Source organism: Myotis myotis, unplaced genomic scaffold (genome assembly GCF_014108235.1).
Source record: "Myotis myotis isolate mMyoMyo1 unplaced genomic scaffold, mMyoMyo1.p scaffold_m19_p_8, whole genome shotgun sequence".
Classification (NCBI taxonomy): Eukaryota; Metazoa; Chordata; class Mammalia; order Chiroptera; family Vespertilionidae; genus Myotis; species Myotis myotis.
Window position 1 is genome coordinate 79,393,871 of NW_023416390.1, and position 21,995 is coordinate 79,415,865.

The window sequence follows — 21,995 nt, forward strand, 5'->3', positions numbered from 1 at the left end:
ATCAGAGCCCCCTAGCGTGCGCCAGAAGTCAGAGTTCCCCAAGAATCCAGTATCAGAGTCTCTGTTGCTTCGCAGGACCTTGCCTTGAGAATCGGTCCCTGTGTACCCTTGCACCAGGAATTGGAGTCACTGGCTCTTAGTATGAATGCACAGGGAATCAGGATCTCAGGCGCAGGTGATAAGAAACACAGTCAAGTCACTGGTGCTTGGTGCTGCCTCCTTCCCAGAGAATCGGGGGTCCCTGGGCCTGTGCTACGCAGGACAAATTCCCAGTGTTCGCACGATTGCTCCCAGCCCAGGGCTCCTGGAGCAGGCAGTGCAAGCAGGACCAGTTCCCTGTGTTCCCGTGATTGCTCCCAGCCCCGGACTCCTGAACCCGGCCCTATGCGGGATCAGTTCCAAGGTGTTCTAGCACTTCCAGGCCAAAGTTCCTGCAGCGCTGAGGCCCCAGCAAGGGGTGGGTCTATCAGTTAGTTACTCTGGTGCTGCCAGAGAGCCTGCGGGAAGGGGGGAAGGGCGCTGTTACTCACGGATCTGCCGCGGGGATTTCTGAACTTTTGGTGTCCGCAGGTCTATAGCTATGGTCACAGGTCTCTGTCCCCAGTGGCTGCAGGGTCCTGGTTTGCGTCTGAGATCAGACTGGGTGGTGCTGAGGCCAGGATCCTAGTTTCAAGCAGCTCTGTTTCCCAAGATGGTGTGGTCGCTATGCCTGTGCTGGGCGCCCAGGAGTGTCCATGCAGAGAGCGGGACTCCGCTGCCTAAGACTGCCCGGTTTAGCAGCCCCTTAGAAGACCTGCAGAATCTAACTGTCCCTAGCTCATACACACACACCACACACGTCCACACACTCCTCTATCACTTCCTTGCGCTCTCACACTCTCTCCCTCCCTATCTTCCTGCTGGTCGCCATTTTCCGCCTTATCGGAAGATCCATTTCTATGTGAAACTAGAATAGCCCAGACATTTAGAATTGCCCGAGTACAACATGTGATGTACTAAATCTGAGCGTTGTATATCTAGGCCAGTGGTTGGCAAACTCATTAGTCAACAGAGCCAAATATCAACAGTACAACGATTGAAATTTGTTTTGCGAGCCAAATTTTTTAAACTTAAACTATATAGATAGGTACATTGTTATTAACTTAATTAGGGTACTCCTAAGGCTTAGGAAGAGCCACACTCAAGGGGCCAAAGAGCCACATGTGGCTCGCGAGCCACAGTTTGCCGACCACCGATCTAGGCTAACATAAAGGACACTGAATCTGAATAGCAGTGTCTTTCTTTTTGAACTCCTCTGGCAACACTTCCCCATGCAAACAGCCGATCCTTTTTCCAAAAGGCCATTCTGTGACAGTGAAGTCTCCTTAACGGAGGGAGGAGAAAATGAATGGAGAGATAATGAATCATCTGTAAAGCTGGTTGAGAGTAAAGCTGACCAGTTGGAGGCCCTGAAATGAGGGCGTCTCAAACTTGGCCCTTGTGATCCTGGGGGAGTCTCAGACGATGGCCCTGTGATTCAGGGCTCTGCAGTCCATGGCCAGCCTCAGGTGTGACAGTGTATGAGATAGCCAAATGGCACCACACTGGAGAAAGGCTAGCTGCATCTTCCTACAAATATCCCTATGGAGACTAGGCTCTCTTCTGACATGGACCTCATCATCCTAGGGCTTCCAAAATCAAGCACCGAACCTACTAGAATCTATAAATGCCAACTCTTTACTTTTGCCTTAGTGTTAGGACACTGGCAGAATTCTACTCAGAGCAAAGAGGTTTCTGGTGGGGAATGGGCAGATTCTGGAGTTCAGATACTAATTGTTGAGCATCAAATGAGATTGTATGAGAAAGGTAGTGAAAGATAAACTATAGACCTATAAGATATATGCTAATAAATATACTAAGCATTTTGTATATAACATTCATTTTTTCATTCTTTCAGCTCTGCTAGATAGCATTTTGAGTTCAAGAAATTCGATGGTGAACACATTTTTGTTTTCATGGCAGCCCGATAAGGAACCTGACACCTGAGAGGTTCCGGATCTCCTGTAGGGGTTCACACAGTTATAGGCAGAGACCACACCCCAAGCCACTGTGGTCCACAAAGCACCACAGAAATGCTAGCTGTTGAGCCTCTTGTCGCGAAGATTACATTGTATTTTGTGATATTCCCTACCGTGCTGAACACAACGCTGCGTTGTGCCTCTTCCCAGTCCTAAATGTGTAAGATGCTGACATAAACTTTACTAAGGATGTTTCATTCTAAGCTTATCCTATAAACGGGAAGCCTGTGGGGTGACAACCAGATCTTGGAAGCTGTCTCATTAGGTTGGATAATCCACACCACCATTTTAGAAATTAAATATGTAATAATTTTTTCAGATAATGTATTTGTGAAGATGAGCTATAATTAGCGGAATATGTCACCCACCTATGATGAAATCAACTTAATTTGGTTTAGGGAAGAGTGGGGTCCCTGGGAATGACAAGACATCACAGAAGGTACTGGTGAGTTTGTCAGGGCATACAGTGTGAGTGAAAGACAGAAAGCGGTTCTGTGGTCTTCTCAGTCCAACTACAAATGGCATTGGGTCCAGTGAAGTCCACATGGTAAGTGATGTTACCACTGTAACTCCAGGATGATCTTATAACCTGTGAATCACTCATCCTCACAATCAGATTGAGAGGCCACAGACTCAGTTAACAGCCGAATGGATGATGAACCATGCAAGGGGGCTGCACAGTGGCCTTTGTTGGGACATCAGTTTGTTATGTATGCTCATTACTCTTATTTCAGTTAATACATTCCACTTGGTTGGTTGGTTGAAGTCATAGGATCCCCAAATGAAAGAAGGGTGATCAAAAATAATTTTTATGTCTCTAACAACTGTTCTTTTCCTATTATAATCTAGAGAACCATCAGGTTATATGCACATGTGACTCTTGCTGCCAGTAAAGGCGGCCTTCTTACCTCGTGTTATGTGAAGGGAATATGTTCATGTTCAATTAAATGTCTGTTTCATTCCACTCCCTGAAAATTTACTTCAGCAGGAATAGTGCTTCCTCCTTCTAGGGGTCCCCTTTCCTCTAGACCACACCCAATGCCAGGACTCTTTCTCCTTTATGGGAGCCACCTCTAACCCTCACTCTTACTCTGTCCAGAATCCAACTGCCAGATGAGGACCCTTGACAGTGGGATCGGAACCTTCCCACTCCCAGACTCGGGGACTCGCTCAGCCGGACGGTACATATGCCAGGCAGACCCCTCAGGGGACACCGAGCCTGACCTGTGCCTCCAGCCAGTCCTTTGTGCAGCCCCTTCCATCCGAGCCCAGACCCTTGAACGAGAAGTGCCTTCTTCCGCCGACAGCCAGGACTTGGCAGACAACGCCATCGTTCACTCCACGTCCGACCCCACCATGACTGCCAGGGGGACGCGGCCTCTGCAGAGTCGCCTCCCCAAACCAGCCGCCTCAGGTAAAGTGCCTGTTACCTTCCAAATTAGATTGTTTTCCTACCCAAATCATGCACTTGCTGACAAAATGGAAAACATGCCGCAGAAAAAGTTTCCGCCGGGAAGTCAGTGAGTGACCTCTGCCCGGTGGACATGTGGTCCCATGGAAAGCCCTGCATGCCCTCCACCAAAAAGTAAGACAAGCATTAAACATTACCTGCTCTTAGCATTATGTGAAGGAGTTGTACATACATATAAAGGAGGCGAGCATGTAAGCACAGGGATATGGATATGTAAATTGATTAAGAAAAAAAAACCACACCATGTGCATGGGCTTTTATCTTTTAAAACTTAACTCTGATTATAGATAATTTAAACTCGACATAAATTTAACTGAAATGCTGCTTGCCCTCTAACCAGAAACTGTCTTCTGATATAATCCTATCCTGTTCAAATATGTGTATATGCTGAACTATAAAATCTTAGTTGGATGCATCAGCAGTAGATTCACTGCAGTAGAGCGGTGTGAGCCTTCCCATGAAGAAGTACCATCTTTGGCTGCTGTCATTTGAAACAGTCTTTCATGATTAAAGATAGGGCCAGGCTAAAGGTCAAAGTTTTTTTATTGGCCCCTCAAGATTAAAAATATTTATTGCAGCTCAAGGTGACACCGCACAATTTTTAACTTGTATGGATCATGTTGCACTTGTGACATGCGTAAGCATATGAAATAGAACTCTGAAGACTTGCCTTTATTATTTGATGCTGAGAAAGGAACCACAAGTAGAGATTATATTAGAGGCTCCTGAAAAATTAGAAAAGAAGACTTTTAATTAAACATCTTTGAATCAATGTGATTGAGCTATTCCCATGGCTGAGTCCTTCCTTCTCATTGTAATACTAACTGCCATGAATGTTTCATTGCAAACTTCTGCTTCTTTCAAGCCAAGGCTACATTTTAAAAAGCCGGAATGCATATTATTTTTGAAATACATGCATTGTTAATTAATGACACCGCCTCCAGAGACTCAGGGGCGAAATCTTAGTTATAGATTGTGCTCCATGCCTGAATAGTCACATGTGTGACCTCAATTCAGCAGCCGGCTGCCGAGTAGACGCCATGATTAAACACTGTCATTATAACAAATTGAATAGAAACTGCAAGCCTTGAATTGCTTCATAAGAAGGGGATAGGAAAGAGATTGTTCTGATCTTTCTGCAGGTATTCACTGCACCAGTTTCCTAAGGTTTGTGTCTTAATTAAATTGTCATGAAGAGTTGTAAAAAAGTAGTATATGGTCAAGAGCGAGGTCGACATGGGGAGGGAGACTTTGGTGTTGCGCACCCTGGAGCTTCCTGTCTGCCAATTGATATTGTCAGCGTGGTTCTTAGGCCAGTTTTCCAAGGGCTCTCTTTTGTCTGTGGCCATTGGTTACTCATTTTAAAAATTAAGGAATGAAGAACCAGCTGCAATGAAAGGCAAGTGGTTTAGGGCAATCACTCCTTCCTTAATGCATGCATTTGAATTGGTTTTTCTCTTATCTCCATGTCAAAAATGGAAGTAACTGTACAAATCTCACAGTGCTGATGGAAATACAATTACTTTGCTTCTGCTCACAAGCAAAACGCTGTTGAGAGGCTAGCCCAGCCTGTCCCATTGATAACCACTGAGGCCGGAGGATCACTGCAGCCTCCCCGTCCTGGCATGAGAAGGAATACACTCTGCAGGTCGATCTACTCTGATGGGAAATAGAGGCCTTCCTTTCTTCCATCTCTGCTAAGTACATCCTCGATCCTCAAAATGGGGTCCATGGCCAGCATCAGCAGCAGCATCCGGGAACTTGTCAGAGATGCAGAATCTCAGGCCCCGCCCCAAACCTACTGAATCACAATCTGTAGTTTAATTAATAAGAGCTCAGTGGATGCACAAAGCAAATCAAAGCCTGAGGAGTCCGGCCCTGCAGGATTTTTAAGGGCCTCTGAGCGAGGTTGCCCAAACCACATCTTTTAAAATGACCTTCACAGGTATTCTAGGAAAATCAGGGTTCCCTGCTCACATATGTTTGCGAAAGGCTGTTTATTTAAATCTCCCTTGGGAAGTTATGACTGTCCCCATTAGTACAATGAAGGCTCTGAGAAGCGCTCCAAGAAGGGAACCTGTTAGACATTTGATGAAAAACACTATTTGATAAATAACCAGTGTTCCCCAGTTTTCCCCCTGAACCCTTTCTTAATATGCAGAGCTTATCAGCATTTCATGGCAAAGTGGTCCCAGGACAGCTTGCCCTTGGTCTCCAAGGTGGACATTCTCTTTGGACGTGCAGAACTATGCAGACGTGTCTGTTAGGACGGACTTGCAGGGGGCAGAATGCTGGAAAGTGCAGCTTTCACCACATTGGGACCTTTCTTATTATTTCTGAATATCTCCCCCACCCCCTTCCTACATTTCCATAGAGTTGAAGGAAGCTGACTGTAGTTTCATATACATTTCCTCATTTAGGAAAAATCCATTCCCAAAAGCAGAATGACGCCGAGCCACGGCCTCAGACCTGCTCGTCAGTATGTGCTGAGAACACACTGGCCAGGGAGCTGCTTCCAGACTGGAGGGGTGAAGACCCCCCTGCGGACACCCAGGTGAGGGAGGCCAACAGGCGGGCAGCCTCCACCCGTTGGTCCTGATTGTGAAGAGTGAACTCCTGAAACACTTTGGTGAAGAGTTAATTTTAAGTCAGATTTGTTGTTGGTTCAGTGAGTAAAAACGTAGGCCAAGGCTCCCTTTCCCTCCTGAATTAAGTAATGCCACGGACTCTCGGGCTGGATCCAAAGTGCTTTCACCCATCTGTACTCAGATGCTTGAGGGATGGGGGCTCTGCCCCGACCAGACGTGTCGCAGCAGGCATTGCTCTCCCAGGCTTAGGAGCACCATTTAGAATGATTGGATGATATTTTCCCATTGTTTCCTCAGCTCCTCCACCCTTTACCTTGTCCCTATGAGACAGGTAAAGCAGGTTTGATTAGACTCCTTTTAGGGATGAATAATCTGAGGCCTGGGAGTGGTCATGGTTGAAAGACTTGCCAGGGACAGTGAGACCTGCGTTTCTTTAATCTCTATCATTTGTGCTGTGGGCTCTTCATCACCCTGAGATGGCACACAGAGGCCTAGGGAGGGGCTCATGGCTCAGGGATTCCCCAAGCCTCCCTCTGGGTACTTGGTATCCCCGTCTATAGTCCCTCCCATTTACCAGTTCTGGCTAATTGCTTAGACCACATCCAACCTGCCCACTATTTCTCAGCTTGCCCTGGGCCTGGCCCGCTTCAGGGTCTTTGGTGGCACCCAGCAGTGAAGGGTGGGAGGAAGGACATAAGGACCAACTACCAGACCTCCTGGCCCTTCCGGGACCTTCCTGCTCTGTTGCCTTTGGCTCTCCAAGTCCCGCATTAAAACCCTAAAAGAGACCCAGAGTTGGATGGGGAAGTAGATTAGCAACAACAGGTGGTAATAGTGGCAAAGCAGTTCGGGCAATTCCAAGAAAGAGAGAATTGTTTAGTGCTGCCCTCCCCTACATGTGCTGGCAGGAACTCCTCACCCAACATTCCTATCCCCCAAACACATACCTCTCAGGGGTCCCCTTCCCTCTCATCTCCCGCTGGCTCTGCCCATTGGAAATCCTGCCTGTCTTGTAAGAGTCACCACCACGACGTGGAACTCAGAACTCCAGTTCATTGACTGCCAGGGAAGGAAAGTTTGAAGCAAGAGTTAGCTTTGGATTTCCAGCTCCCGGTACAGCACCTGGTTCCATTAGTGCTTATTGAATGGAGGGATGAAAACATGCATCTCTCCATACCCAGAAAGTGTTCCTGGGGTCCTTCAGGAACGCTAGCCATGAGGCTCCCCTGGAACCACTATCTGTAGACTTGTCATCCTTAATAGACATCATCCTTGCTATTGAAATCTCTGTACTGAGCTCTGTACCCCCAGAACCTAGCACACGGCTTGGCACAGGGTAGCTATCGATAAGCACCTGTTACATGGGTGGATGAATGAGTAAATGACTAAGAGAATAAAGGGTGGAATAAGCGCTTGAATTTATAACCATGGCTGAAAGAGCTCACATCCTAAAATGTGTTTTTGTAATTTCCAAACAAGTGACACTCCCAGATGGACTTGGGAGACCCGTCGCATACATGTGCCTGGAAGATGGGGAATCATGGGCTCTGACAGGGCAGAGACCCAACACCCTGAGCCGCCCCCTCTCCCACCCAGGAGCTGCAGTCCTAGACCCAGTATTCTGTTTGTGTGCACAGAGGGGAAATGTTCATACAGTACCCACCCACCCCCACAGTTCCTGAACGCGCTGATCACAGCACCGTGACACCTGGTGGGCCAGGCTGTGTGTGTGTGTGTATGTGTGTGTGCGTGTGTGTGTGCAAAGGGGAGACTGAGTCCCTAAGCCTGGCCTCTGTCAGTACCTCTGAGGATTATACAGGGTCACCAGTTGCGTACTTTCCTAAAAGCTCCTGTCCTTCCAGAGGCTGGGAGAAATATTCCAAATTGTGCAAACATTTATTCTTTTGTTCCCAAGGTTGATCCTTTTCATACCCTCTGATACTTGAAAGCCTGTAACGAGATCAGTTAAATAAATAAGCCATTAGGTTTGGAACAGCGACTCTAACAGGCACTTTAGAAAATAGGACCCATAAAGAAGTGTACCCAACGCAGAGCAGTGGTGCGGGGACTTGCAGCGCCTGGGACAGTGCTGTGTGGTCTGAGGCTTAGCGCCGGCCTGACTACAGCTCTGCTGATTGACAGACTGGCAAGCCCAGTCACTCCTGGGGGCGGGGGCATTGGGAAGGGCATTCTGTGCACCAGCAACAGCCAGGTGTGAACTGTTCCACATCCTCACAGGGTTTCCTCACAGGAAATCCAGCCGTCAGCGCTGGATTTGTGTGAATCATCTGAACAGTCTCACGTTACTCATTTAGGACAAGGGACCCAGAAAGTGCTCGTATTCTGCCAACGGTGGCAGGGATAGTGACAGTGACTGGGCTGTGGGAATCATGGTTTTGGAGCTGGAAGGGGCAAGTTAGTGAAAGCAGTGCAGAGTGCCACCCCAGGTAACACAGGCGAGCACGGGGACACTGGGGCTCCTCTGTCCGGGAAGCCACCGAAGTGCTTTCCCTGTGCTCTGCCTCCTCCCCTCCCCGAGATTTCACTTCTCAGCTCATCTCTCCTGAGATCTAATTTTCTGGCACGTACAGAAGAGTGTCTGTGAACATCAATTTGTTTTCTGGTATAATCTTCATGACATTGCAGTGCAGTAAGGATTTTATTTCCAAATCTGGCATCTCCCAAAAAGTCTCCAGTTGAGTTCTCTCGGTAATGCAGGGATGGCTGTAAAGATAAGTTTGTTCTTAATCACATACTTTGGCCAGTCCAATCGCCCAGTGAGCCTGGAGAGAATCACAGGCTGGACCTGCAGCCATGCCATTGTGAGCAGGTCTGTTTATGAGCGTGAAATTCCCTCACACCATTCCTGTTGGAAGCAGAATTGGCAGCAGAAAAGTCATCATCCCGAGGCACTTAAAAATATGTGTGTTCAGATGGCATTTCCGTACACACAGAAGGACAGATGCGCCCCAACACAAAATGTGGTCTGGGCTCTGCCTTTCTTCTAATCTATTCTGGATTGTCAGGAATCCTATACAATAAAAGGCTAATATGCAAATTGATCAAACGGCAGAAGCAACTGTCGCTATGATGGGCACTGATCACCATGGGGCAGACACTCAATGCAGGAGCTGTCCCTGTTGGTCAGTGCACTCCCACAGGGAGAGTGCTGCTCAGCCAGAAGCCCTGAATGGGGCTCATGGTTGGCGAGTGCAGCAGTGGTGGCAGGAACCTCTCCCTCCTTCATAGCAGTGCTAAGGATGTCCGACTGCCAGCTTAGGCCTGCTCCCTGGGCCTAACCTCTCAGGCAGACATCCCCCGAGGGCTTCCGGACTACAAGAGGGTGCAGGCCGGGCTGAGGGACTCCCTAACCCAGCCCCTGGAGTGCAAGAATTTCATGCAAAGGGCCTCTAGTATTTTAATAATGCACTAAAGCAGCATTCTTTCTGCATGAATCAACTTTTTTCTCCAATACTAATTTAGCAATAATATGATAAAACCATGACTTTTTTCTTAAACAAGACTGATGTTACTTTAGGGGGAAATGTGATCTAGCAACCATGCATGTTTCCAGTTTCCCAAGAGCCTTGGTGTTTGTGACGTGTCAGGGTAGGAATGGCGTATGTGAATAGCCATTACCTGGGGCCTCTACTCTGCTCCTCGCTCCCTGCCAGCCCTCAAGGGGCAGAACCAGGCTGCATCCTGCCAGGGCTCACCAGGAAGAAAGTGGCAACCACCACTGGCATTAGAGCAGTGGTTCTCAACCTGGGGGTTGCGACCCCTTTGGCAGTCAAACGACCCTTTCACAGGGATCGCCTAAGACCATCCTGAATATCAGATATTTACATTACGATTCATAACAGTAGCAACATTACAGTTATGAAGTAGCAACGAAAATAATTTTATGGTTGGGTCACAACATGAGGAACTGTATTTAAAGGGCCAGAAGGTTGAGAACCACTGCATTAGAGTTTGGTTGTTGTCCCCATTAGGTCTCTGTGGTTTGTCAGTGTCTCTCTGGTTGTGACAGATAAAAGGGAAGGGCTTTCATTGTCGTGAGGTCTGCCCAGTGAAGACGCCTAAGGCCAGGCCAGCTCCTAGTCCAAGCTCTTCCCTGGAACCTCTCGTGAGTCCAGTGAATAACACCCCCTCCCTGACCCTCAACTGCTCCATCCAAGAATGCTGTCCAGGGCCTGTTCCAGCTCTAAAACACCACTCAGTTAGGCCCGGGCTCCTGCATGAGTAACTGGACAAAGACTCCTGTCAGACACTAAAACATACATGTAATAAACTAGGAAATGCTTCCAGTGTGATGAGAGGAGATAAAAGCTTTGGAAAAAAATAGGAAAGCAAGGTGGTATGGGAGAGCAGGACGCTGGGAGGGCGCCAGGAGGGGCAGTGTTAAAGTGGAGCAGTCCCACAGCCTCACTGAGGAGGTGATGTTCCTGTAGAGGTGAAGGGGGAGAGGGAGGACCCAGGAGGATCTCGGGGAGGAGCATTCTGGACAGAGGGCACAGCCAGGGCAGAAGCCTTGAGAAGGACCAGCAGGCAGCAGCGCAGCTGTGGGAGCAACCTGCAAGGCTGGTAGAGGTCAGACAGGCAAAAGGGCTGGAGCGGGGAAGGCCTTGATCGCCAGCCCGAGGCCTTTGCTTCCTCTCTGAGAGACACCTGTGGGGGCCTTTGGACAACTCTGAGAGCAATGTTGTAAAAGGATGACTCTGGCTGTCGTGTTGTAAAACCTGAAGAAGCAAGATCCACTAAGAGGCTATTATATCATCCAGGCAAGAGCTGTCTGCAGCTGGGCTGTGGTCACAGTGAGGGGCTGGCAGCCCTGGCTGAGAGAGCCCTCCTCGGCAATGGCAGTGCCCAGCCACCAGCCAGGGCCCATGAGCACCTGAATGTGGCTGGTGTGAGTAAGGAACTGAATTTTTAAAGGTAACTTTTGCTGTAATTTTTCTAAGAGTTATCTCTTGAGCCACACCTTTTTGCTCTTTATTATTATTATTATTATTATTATTATTATTATTATTATTAACTTGAACTTAAATATGAATAGCCACACAGGACTTGTACCACACAAGGAGTGAGATGGTCTGATTCCAGATCTAATTGAAAATACAACCCCATTCACTGACTGGCTGTAGCTGGGGTGGAAGGCAAAGCACAGTCCGCGATGGCTCCAGGGTTTGGGTCCTGGGAGGGAGGGCTCTGCTGCCTGAAAGGGGGATGCTGAGTTTGGGGCTGGGAGGCAGGTTATGGTTAACTTTGGACGCACTGAGTTTGAGGGGCTGGGCAAGCAAGTGTCGGTGTTGAGCAGACGGTGGGCTGTGTGTCTGGAGTTTGGCAGATCAGGCCGGGGCTGAAAACGTAAAATTGAGTGTCAGCCACGTAGGTGGCATTTAAGGTCTTGGGTCCAGAGGGAGCAGGAAGGGAGGGAGTGTTGATGAAGAGAATGTGTCCTCCTCCCAGAGTTAGAGGTCAGGGAGGGAAGAAAGAACCAGCAGAGGAGACGGAGCAGGAACAGGCAGTGAGGGAGGAAGAGAGAGGGGGCTGTAGTACCTGAGGGGCCAGGTGAAGAAAGATGTGAGAGAGGATTCATGATTCCACACGTGGTTATTACTAGAAGAGGAACAATCCGGTGGCCTGTTTCTCCCTTGGCCATGGGGCTCCAGTGGGGAGTGGGGAGAAGGAAGAGAGGGGGAGGGAGAGATGGTCTAAAGGTAATTTGAACACATCTTGTAAAAGGAAACAAGGTAAGCCAAACTGACTCTGAACGAGGGAGACCCAGAATTTGTGCGCACTTACTTCAGGGTTCCTGTTTTACCATGGCTTTGTTCAGACCCCTGTGCAAAGCAATAGGAATGAATATGAGAGGTTGGCTATAGATCCTGGTGAACAGGGAATTCCCCCGCCCCGCTCCCCCTCCCCCCCGCCCCCCGCGTCTTCTGAAAATGAAGATAGCCTGGGCCTGAGCTGTTTCCTCCCTCTACTCACTTTGCTTATCCTATGTGGCAAATCCCTTCTTTCATTCGATCGCTTTAGCGCCTGAGCAGATGGTGCTTCTTGGGATAAGACACTGAGGTACAGGCAGAGCAACCCTGACAGCTGCACAGCCAGCAAGCAGGCCCCTCCCTCTGCCTTTAAAAGTGGACCTGTAGCCAGACCTCCATGGTTCAGGGGTTGAGCGTCGACCTATGAACCAGGAGGTTCGATTCCTGGTCAGGACGCATGCCCAGGTTGCAGGTTCAATCCCTGGTGGGGTGTGTGAAGGAGGCAACCAGTCAATGATTCTCTCTCATCACTGATGCTTCTATCTCTCTCTCCCTCTCCCTTCCTCTCTGAAATCAATACAAATATATTTTTAAAAATAAAATAATAAAAGTGGACCTGTTACCAGAGTTCTGTCATCTGCATACAGTGTCCCCGACCCAGTCGAGCACTGCTCAGCCCCAGTTGATGCCAGGCTGCCAGGAAGGGGAAACCTTCACAGACAGCTGCCTGGCTGTGGGCGCCTGCTGGCTGCTGACAAACCCCAGGAAGAGGCATTTGAGGTGCAGGGAGCACCACTGACTTCTTAGGTGCTGGCAAAGGTGATCTGGAAGAAAAATAGAAACAATTAGGAGGGAAACAGTGGATGGCGTCGTGCCTGGGTGTGCAGGGGAGATTTTCTTCCCTGCAGGTCGCGGCTTTGCTGCTCTCACTTTGCGCCTCTGAAAGTGAGATTACCCGGCCCCCATTCCCTCTTTAAGTAACAAGGATTTGTAATAGAGGTCCCAACCTGCAGAATGGAATTTGCCGGCGGATCTTGAAGTCTTGCTGGATGCTCTCCAAGATAGTTGCTCTTTCTCAAACAGGCGCCCCCTCCCTGGTTCCCTGAAATTTCCCTCAGTGACAGAGGGCACTTGACAATGGCCATCTATCCTACTAGGAAATGCACACCCAGGGACCGCACCTTGTCACCCCGTTCCCCATTGGCTGCTCGGGCACTAGCCACGCACCCTGCCTCAGAGCATGCCTGGGGCCTCCCTGCAAGACAGAGTGCCCTGCGACCCCTCAACCCTGGTGTCTCGTGCCCGCTGGCTTCCCTGAATCACACCAAATGTGGCAAAAAACAAAACAACCTGCTTTCCCAAGCCCTGCCTCCGGGCTCATAAAACACTAAGTAAATATACATCTTTTCTTTCAAGGTCGGTTTCTTTAGCTTGACTTTGAAATATGCCTTAAAAGTCCGGGTTGTTAGCTCAGAGTCAGCAGTGGGAGCAGGATTTAGGATCTGGGTTGGTGGCCCAGCGGGTGAGGGTGCAGACAGGAGTAATTTTGTGGCTTTGTTTCCACAGAGCTACCCACAATAACTTGCCAGGCCGGCCATACAAATATCCCTGCCCCTTGCCTGCAGGCAGGGCCTCAGAGAAGGCATGGGCAAGGGATGGAGATGGAGAGAGTGGGGCAGAGGGAACCAGGGCAGGACGCAGGGAATGGCAGTGAGTGCCCATCTCAGAATGGAGGGAGGGGGAGGAATCTCACCCAGCTAACCCTGCGGGACCTGGGTGATAGAAAGTAACATAATCGTTAGTCCAGACTTCTCCCCAAGCCTCCGATTCACCTGCCAGGCTGCTCACCACCATCGCCGGCCGTGCCAGGTACCTCTTGGGCAGAAACCCAATCTGAAACCTCCCCTTTTCTCTCTAGAATCTCTGCTTCTTAGGTTTTGTCTTAACTGTGTTCTCGCCATCCCTTTAGGAATACAGCCAGCCTTCCAGTCCTCTTTATCCATAGGTTATGCATCTGTAGATTCAACCAACTGCAGATCAAAAACACCATTTTCCATTAGGAGCCTGTGGATGCGAGGGCCGACTGTATGCACTGTTCTCTGCATTTTATCTAAGGGATTTGAGCATCTGTGCACCTTGCTGTCTGTGGGGGTCCTGGAACCAATCCCATGGATACTGAGGGACAACTGTACAGCTGTGAAGCTGGGCGTGTTCCTCGACTCTTCCTGCAAATGCCGGGTGTCCTGAGTCCTGCGGGCCGCCCTCCCAGATGCTTCTCAAATCTGCCCCCTCTCTAGCTCCTCTGCCATGGCGCCTTCATTGGGCTACATCAAGCATGTCCTCCTTTGTCCCTGGCTCCAGTCAACCCGCTGCCAGTCCAGTCCATGCTGCCACCAAAGTGCAGAGTCCCGTCAGTCCCTGTGCTTAAAACTCTTTAAGGACTCTCCACGACTCACAGGCAGGATCCAGTCTCCTCCTCTTGCAAGGTTCACAAAGCCCTTCTGACCTCATCTCTTTCCATCTCCCGTCTTTACCTTATGCATCATCAAAACACTCTCTCTGTCCTGAGCACCTGATTGCTTTCGGGGTCTCCATGCCTTTGCTGTTGTGGTCTTGCTTCTTGGAATGGCTTTCAGACCAACACCCTTCTTTTCTAACCTTCATGTAATTCTACTTAGTCTGTAAGAGTCTGTCAGACTTTACCTCTTCCAGGAAGTCTTCCCAGATGCTCCTACATCAGCAACACCCAATTACTTTTCCTGTCTCTTCTGTAAAACACTATATTTAATTCTGTTACTCAGTACTTGAGATAATACTTATTTCTTTGCATTTCAGCTCTCTCATTCGTGCCAAGGTTGCTTCTCATTCATATGCTGCATTTCGCACAAGGTCTGGCACGTCAGAGGTATTTAATAAATATAATAAATGCTGGGTAAAAATATATCTAACTCACGAGACTGGGTAAGGCCTTGATTAGCTCCTTGTGCACATCCACCATTCACTTGGGCCTTTCTGTGTCCAGAGACAGAAGGATCCAGAGCAGTGGCTACAGAGAGAAACTGAATGAGGACATTTCTCCTTCTCTGAAAACTATGCTAGAGAAAGCAGAGAATCCATTTGTTCTGGGTGTTTTGTTTTTTTTCAATTTTTCTCAAGAAAGCTGAATTTTAGCTTACTCTTTGATGATTTTTCATGGGGACTGTTGAAGATATATCAGAATCTTGTTTTGTTTCTTGTAAATGGCCCATGCTCCTGGTTTGGTTTTCATCATCTCTGCCCCAATATGGGAATTTTAGTCACAGAGTCACTCTTATTGGTGAAAATGCATTACACCCTTGAGATCTGAAAGAAACAAAGGCTCAGATCCTGTGCTTTTCTGATACTTGATCTCTGAAATTCTCCAAATTGAATGGGTTAGTTGGTAAACAAGATTGGCAAAAACAATAAAAGCAAAGAGGAGAGTTGATCTCTAAATTAGTTTGTTTTGGTTTCTTCATCTCTTGCTCTGTGTCCAGGCCAGTAGAGGGCACTGGGGGTTGAGGCAGGTCAGTGACATTTCTCTGCTCTCTGGGTGCTTCACACACACAGATACACAGGCTTGAAGCACCTGTGTGAGAAGAGATGCTCTAGTACAGCGGTTCTCAACCTGTGGGTCGCGACCCCTTTGGGGGTCGAACGACCCTTTCACAGGGGTTACCTAAGACCATCGGAAAATACATATATAATTACATGTTGTTTCTGTGATTAATCACTATGCTTTAATTATGTTCAATTTGTAACAATGAAATTGGGGGTCACCACAACATGAGGAACTGTATTAAAGGGTCACGGCATTAGAAGGTTGAGAACCACTGCTCTAGTACCTCAACAGGTGCATTTTACTGTCGAAGACCATGGCCTTGGCTCCACAGAACCAGAATTTCTAATTCTTTCTAGTTTTATAAATTTACTTCAAATTAAAGCCCACTGGGGTCTACAGATCGCTGCACTGCAGAGCTCACTTTCAACAGCAGCCCCTCCTTCCTTAAGCCCCGCCCTCAAATTGCATCAATCAGGCTAAGCAAGCCAAGCAAACAGGGCCCCCTGATGATGCTCATCTAATCAGGCTCCAATTTCCTGAACAAGGAGTACATTCTCCTCATTTGAAGGTGATTACATTCAACAAATTACAAAGAGCTGGGGCAGGTGAGTTAAAAACAATTGGTTTTTCAGTAATTAGAAAAACACAAGGAAATGATGACTGTGGAACAATATTAAGAGGGACGCTGAAGGATAACAGCTCCAGTTCCTGGCTAACTCCTCAGCTTGAACGTTTAGAGATTCACAACTAATTATGCAGAGATGATGAATTTTGAATGTGAAAAACTCGGCCACCCTGCTTTCCCAAGGCCAAGGGCTTTGGCTATTAATAGAGCAATCAGATTTTGCTGTATTATGGAGAACTCACCAAGTTGCATGTATTTTAAAGCATTCATCTGACACATGACTTAAAGATGACAAATCTCCATGATGTGCAAAATCAGCATTGGGTTCAACTAAATCCATAGTCATTAGAATCACTCCCAGTTCCCCCAGAGAAGCCTGTTGTTTAAAATGGACACTGCAGGTAAGAATTATTTTTAGTCCTGCCTGGAACTTCTCTCTTACTAGGTCCTTTTAAAGATTTGCTTTATTTCTGACAAGCTCATCCCAGCTCGATGGGAATGAACACGTGCAATAAAACACACGGGATTCGTCTCCTAGCATTACACTTTGCTGGGTGACAAATAGAAAGTACTGACCATGACATGTACTGGAACCAGGGTCTCAGATTTCTCTATGTCACTGTTTGTCCACCGTCAGAAAACCCACAGCCTTCTCACCTGTTCAGACTAGGTTTTCACTAGGCTGACGTTGGGGGTTTAGTTGGGAGAAATGTCATGCACAATTACAAAACAGAACTAAATAAAATCAAAACAAAAAAACCTTATTAGCTTCTAAAATCACGTGCTCAGAAGCTAACCATCACCAAGAACCCGCTGTGCCTCAGACAGGCTTGAGAAGGGAGGCTGTGAAGTGGCCTGCGTTCAATTATTTAAGCTGCATATTGTGAGGCCCTTAGGAAAGCAAATGTCAGGATGGACAGAACGAGTTTACCCTCCTGTCGAAATAGCAGTGTGCGTGGTGAAGCCGTCTCTCAATTAAATTGGACTGCAGGATGCAGAGAGCGGAAGGCCACGTCTGGGACCTAATGAGACATTTTGGAGGAAAGAGCCCCCCTGGAGTTTGTTACTCTTTATGGACGTTCTCCCTCTCTCCCCCCACCATTATCTCAGCACCCCCAGGGCTACCCACCTCCAGTTCAAATGTATTGGAGTGGGAAACATTTAAGCAGGAGCTTGCAAAGTAGAATTTCAAAGCACAAAAACAAGACCCTGGCTGTTGGTTGGCACATGGGGAGCAGATGATACCTAGTCCTGTGCAAACGAGCAATCTGTGGCTGCCAGGGCTAAAGGGAAGCTAGGCAATGGGTCTAAAGCTAAACACATGAGCAATGAATTAGATGACATTTCATTTGGGAAAATGTGTGTGTCCCTCAGCCTCAGGCAGGGGCAGCAGAAGGAAGTGTAACTTGGCAAGCCTCCCAGGCAGCCCACAGCCTGCCGGAGGATGGCTTTTTGTAGAGGTTGCCCATAATCCAAGGAATACCTCCAGTGCTCACACTGGATCATCCAGCCCCCAGGCTCTCAAACAGGGGGACTGTGCCCCCAGGGGACATCTGACAGTGGCCGAAGACATTTTTGGGTGGTGGGGGGGGACTGCTATGGGTGTGCAGAGCCCAGGGGTGTTGCTAAGCACCCTACAATCACAGGGGAGCTCCAATAAAAAGTTCTCCTACACAGAATGTCAGTAGTGCCCTAAGAAGCCAACAGATTGACCTTTAGGCATCAGAAATGTCCGATGGGAGGGACAAGCTGTAAATATTTGTGATAAATTGTGATAGCAGCCAATGCCGCTACCTGCCCAGCAGGCGCCCCAGGCCTGGCCAGCACCTCCTTGGATGGTTAGGATGCTTGTCCCTGAGGGGCTTTGAAAGGGAAACTCATGCTCCCTCTGGCCTTTCACACTTGGCCTGGGATTCTGTTACGGTGCCTTTGTCCAGTGCTAGGGGGTGTGAAGTGGTGACACAGTACTTGAGGCTGCTGCACATTAAGTCTTATTAGTATTTCATTTCTGTCTTTTAGAGAACCTGGGCCTCAAGGAGGTGTGAATCTTGCACAGGTTTGTAAGAAACCCAAGGACAGGTCACTCTCACTCTGCTCCCGTGAAGCAGGTGAAGTGCAATTAGGTCAAACATAAAGGAAGAACATAGTAGACAGGGCTTGTGTTTCCTTGGGGCCCTTAGAGTTGCATGTTTGGCTAAAAGCACAGTGACATTTGGGAAGGCTCCCTTGCCTGACCTCTTCCCAGGGAATGGCTGAGCCTAGAAGATTAACATCAGTCTCAGAACTAAGGATACAGGGTCGGCAGAAGGAGCTGTGTTAGAGAAGTGGGTAGGTGCAGGGAAGAATGGGTTTGGGATTCAGGCAAAGTCTAGGAGTAATTAAAGTGAGCAGCAGGAGAGCACCAGGTGCAGATCTTTGCGGTGTTGGAGGAAATTGCTTAGAGTGCTTTGTTCTCAGATTTCAAGGATAAAGGAAGAGACCATTTCCAATATTCTCCCATTCCAACTGCCTCTCCCCAACCAGCCAAAAACCTAGGAACAGACACATACACTGTACAACCAAGCAAATGAGCTCAGGAAAAAAAACAAAACAAAACAAAAACAGGTTTCTTTCTAACCCAGGAGTTTTGCTAAGAAAATGTCCAGCATCCTGCAGTGAATCACAAAACTGCCTGCTCTCCCCATACCTCTTAAACCTGGAACCCAAAAGCCATGGCCATTTGGCTAGATGTGGTCAACATGCCCATCATTGGGAGTTAGGACGCCTGAGTTTAGTGCTGGCTCTGCGAACAGGCTTTGTGATCCCAGATGAGTAATGTTAGCCTTTCTGAGCCTAAGTTCCTTGGCCACACAGTGCCCACACTGCCTTCCTCTTGTGGAGTACTCAGATATGACAGATGGGATAAGGCTTGCAGCCTGCACAGTGCCAAATAAATATGAGAAGCATTATGGTAAATCGGCTGAGAGAGAGAACAGTTCCTGGAATTTGAGGTTGAGGATAGTAGAAGAGGGGAGGGGAGCCCAGGGAACTTGCACACTGGGGTCCAAAATAAGGTGAAGCTAAAGCCCCAGAAAGGTACACCTTCCTCATAAATTAGCCAGGGTTATACAATTTCATTAAGGGACACATCATATTATCTTTATCTGCTGTTAAAATGTAGTGGAAGTAAGAAAGAACTGATGTAAATTTTCCCGAAACAAGCCTAACAGTGTTCTCCTTGCCTATTATTTGTTTTCGCAATGAGTAGCAATATCCCAAGCTATCACTCAGCATCATTTTCAGATTCAATTACATGGGAACCAGAAATATGGCGAGGCTAGGTCATCTGGGGAAAAGTTCCATTTTTAATTAGACTAAAAATTTTATTATAAATGAATAAATCAGCCCACCCTTTAAGGACTTTAATTAGGAAAGAAGACCACATCCTTCCCATGGTATTGGGCAAGTGGGCTCTCAACCCTGTGCAGAGAAGTTAGTGGTTGGCTCCCAGCTCCCCAGTCAGCTTGCTTCTCTGTTTGTGAGCCCCCAGAAGCAACGTGAAGAGTGCTGCTTCCACCCGCATCTTTGTTACTTTTTTTAAACTTCTGTCCCCTTTTATCTTGGTTTGTTTGGCCCATCCTTAGCTATATCATGTCACTTTGACAGTTTTCATCCTGGGATGGCCCCTCTCCCCCCGCCGCACACATACACACACACGCACACACACACACACACACACACACTCCAGCAACCTCCAGGTATCTTCCTGAGTTTGGTGAGGATTTCATGAAAGGAAAGGCTAAAGGGTCAAACTTTTTCAGGAAGGCTCAGAGCCACGCCAACATTGTTCCATGGCCCAGGAAATCCTTGCAATGTGCACAAGGACTCAGATACCCAACCTGAAGTAAGCATGTGTAGTTTTGGCCATAGCTTACTAGTGATCTCCAGCAAGTGTACTCCTTCTCTCCTTCCAGCCTGTGTCAAGCTGGATATTTTCCAGATCCCCCCAGGCCTGGCATTCTACCACTTGAACAAATGCTATAGTGACTTGGATGTCAAGCTTTATGCTTCAACATTCAGTAGTCTCTGCCATTTGAGGATATTCTTGGAGTTTTTCTCAGGTATCATTTAAATTTTTGATTTTATTGTTTGGATCACAGAAGTCTCTCTCCTGACTCTGCATCCCTACCCCCATATAGGTTAACCATTTTAACCATTTTTATTGGTTTCTGGTGCATCCTTCCAGTCTTGCTTTGTGCAAACTAAACGAATGCCAATATATAATTCATAGACAAGAGGAAGCATAACATATACACTGCTCTGCAGCTTCTTTTATTTTCTTCCATCTGCCAGTAGATCCTGGGATCATCCCATGTCACTAGGTAACAGTCTTCCCTGCTCTTTTCACAGCGACATCGTGCGGCTGTGCATTCTTAACGTAACTAGTCTTCTAAGAAACAGAGTCCCAGAGTCTGGAGTATTAGTCAGAAAGCGTATGTGTTTTTGGAGGAGTTGTACTCTTTTCACATCCACCTGCAGTGATTGACATGTCTGGCTCCCCAAAGTCTCGCCAACAAATTTAAGGTCACACTTTTGTGTTCTGCCAGTCTTCCATAGGAGAAATGATTTTCCAGTGTGGCTTGAATTTGATTTCTCTTATTAAGAGTGAGGTTGTTTAAATCTATTTAAATGTCATTTGTGTTTCTATCTCTGTGAATCATCTGCTAGTGACCTTTACGCAGTTTTTTATTGGGTTGTAAGTCTCTTTCATCTCAATTTCTAAGAGCTTTTTAAAAGTTAGGAAGAGTATTCCTTAGTTTTTGATACAAACTGTAAATGTTGTTCCCAGTTTTTCATTTGCTTTTCATGTCACTCGTGATGTTTTTAACAGGGTAGAAGATTTTATTTTCATGTGGTCAAAGTCATCAGTCTTCTGTTTTATGACAAGCCCTTTCCCAAGTTATAACAAAATGTAAAAATAAAACAAATAAACCCACCCCATGCTTCTTCTTCTACCCATACAGTTTGATTGTTGTCTTCATATATGGATCCAACTTTTTATTTAATTTGACTATCCAGTTGTTCCAAGTCAGTTTTATTTTAAAGAGATAATTTAGCAAATGGAAGATCAATCAGTTTTTGTTTGTTTGTTTTGATGACCAGCTGTGAAGGAGACAATTTGGTAACTGGGTTAAATGAGCAGATCCCAGTTTCATCCATGACAATGATTTAACCACCTAGCCTGAGCCTTTTATCTGCACATTCTGGAGTTTGCTGTCACTCACTTTGCCATCAGGTCTAATTAAGGAAAAAAATGATCACGGGAGCCATGCCCACGTACAGGAATGCCTTTGTTTCCAAGGGCCTCTGGGTGGTTCGTGGACTGCGCTATCCTATTACTGACTGGTTTGGGGAGGACTTGTATTGCAGGCCTGAAGATGGGGAAGGAAAGAAAGTTGGGTGTGCAAGAGAAGGCTCCCAGGCCATTCAGGCAGAGTGACACCTCCCCTTTGGCCATGGCTAGGAGAATTCTCAGTCAGTTTTTGTTGCAGACTCACCGTGAATCATCACTAGGTGCTGTGGGAAATAGAGAGGAAACATGAGACATGGTCCTGCCCACAGAGGGCTGACAGGCTGTTTGTCATGAGAAGAAACTGGAAATTTTGAAAGCATCAACACTACCAGCAGCATATAAATAAGTTCCCAGAAGTGTGGTACAGAGACCCCCCACCCTATCAGTGCCTGCTTATCCCCTCTTATAACTGCTTCTCTGTGACTTCACATAATGGCCAAATGAAGACTTATTCTCCCACTTCAAATGGACGAAATCATTTCAAAGTCAGAACTCTAGATGTAGGCTTATGTGCCTGCTCTGTGATGCCAGACTTCCCTAGTCTTACCATGACCACCAAATCGGCATTATC

The 21,995-nt window shown here is 47.4% G+C and overlaps 1 protein-coding gene across 6 annotated transcripts in view; it reads left to right on the forward strand.

The window, feature by feature from the left end:
• The window catches only part of NCKAP5 (NCK associated protein 5), a 955,167-nt gene that overhangs the window by 887,571 nt on the left and 45,601 nt on the right, over positions 1-21,995 (forward strand). For 5 of the 6 annotated variants that reach the window (XM_036319679.1, XM_036319677.1, XM_036319676.1 and 2 more), the window contains 2 exons: positions 3,157-3,471; positions 5,949-6,082. In XM_036319679.1, the coding sequence (XP_036175572.1) occupies positions 3,157-3,471; positions 5,949-6,082 (449 nt within the window). The remainder of the gene's footprint in view (positions 1-3,156; positions 3,472-5,948; positions 6,083-21,995) is intronic. The other variant, XM_036319681.1, reaches the window with a different exon arrangement.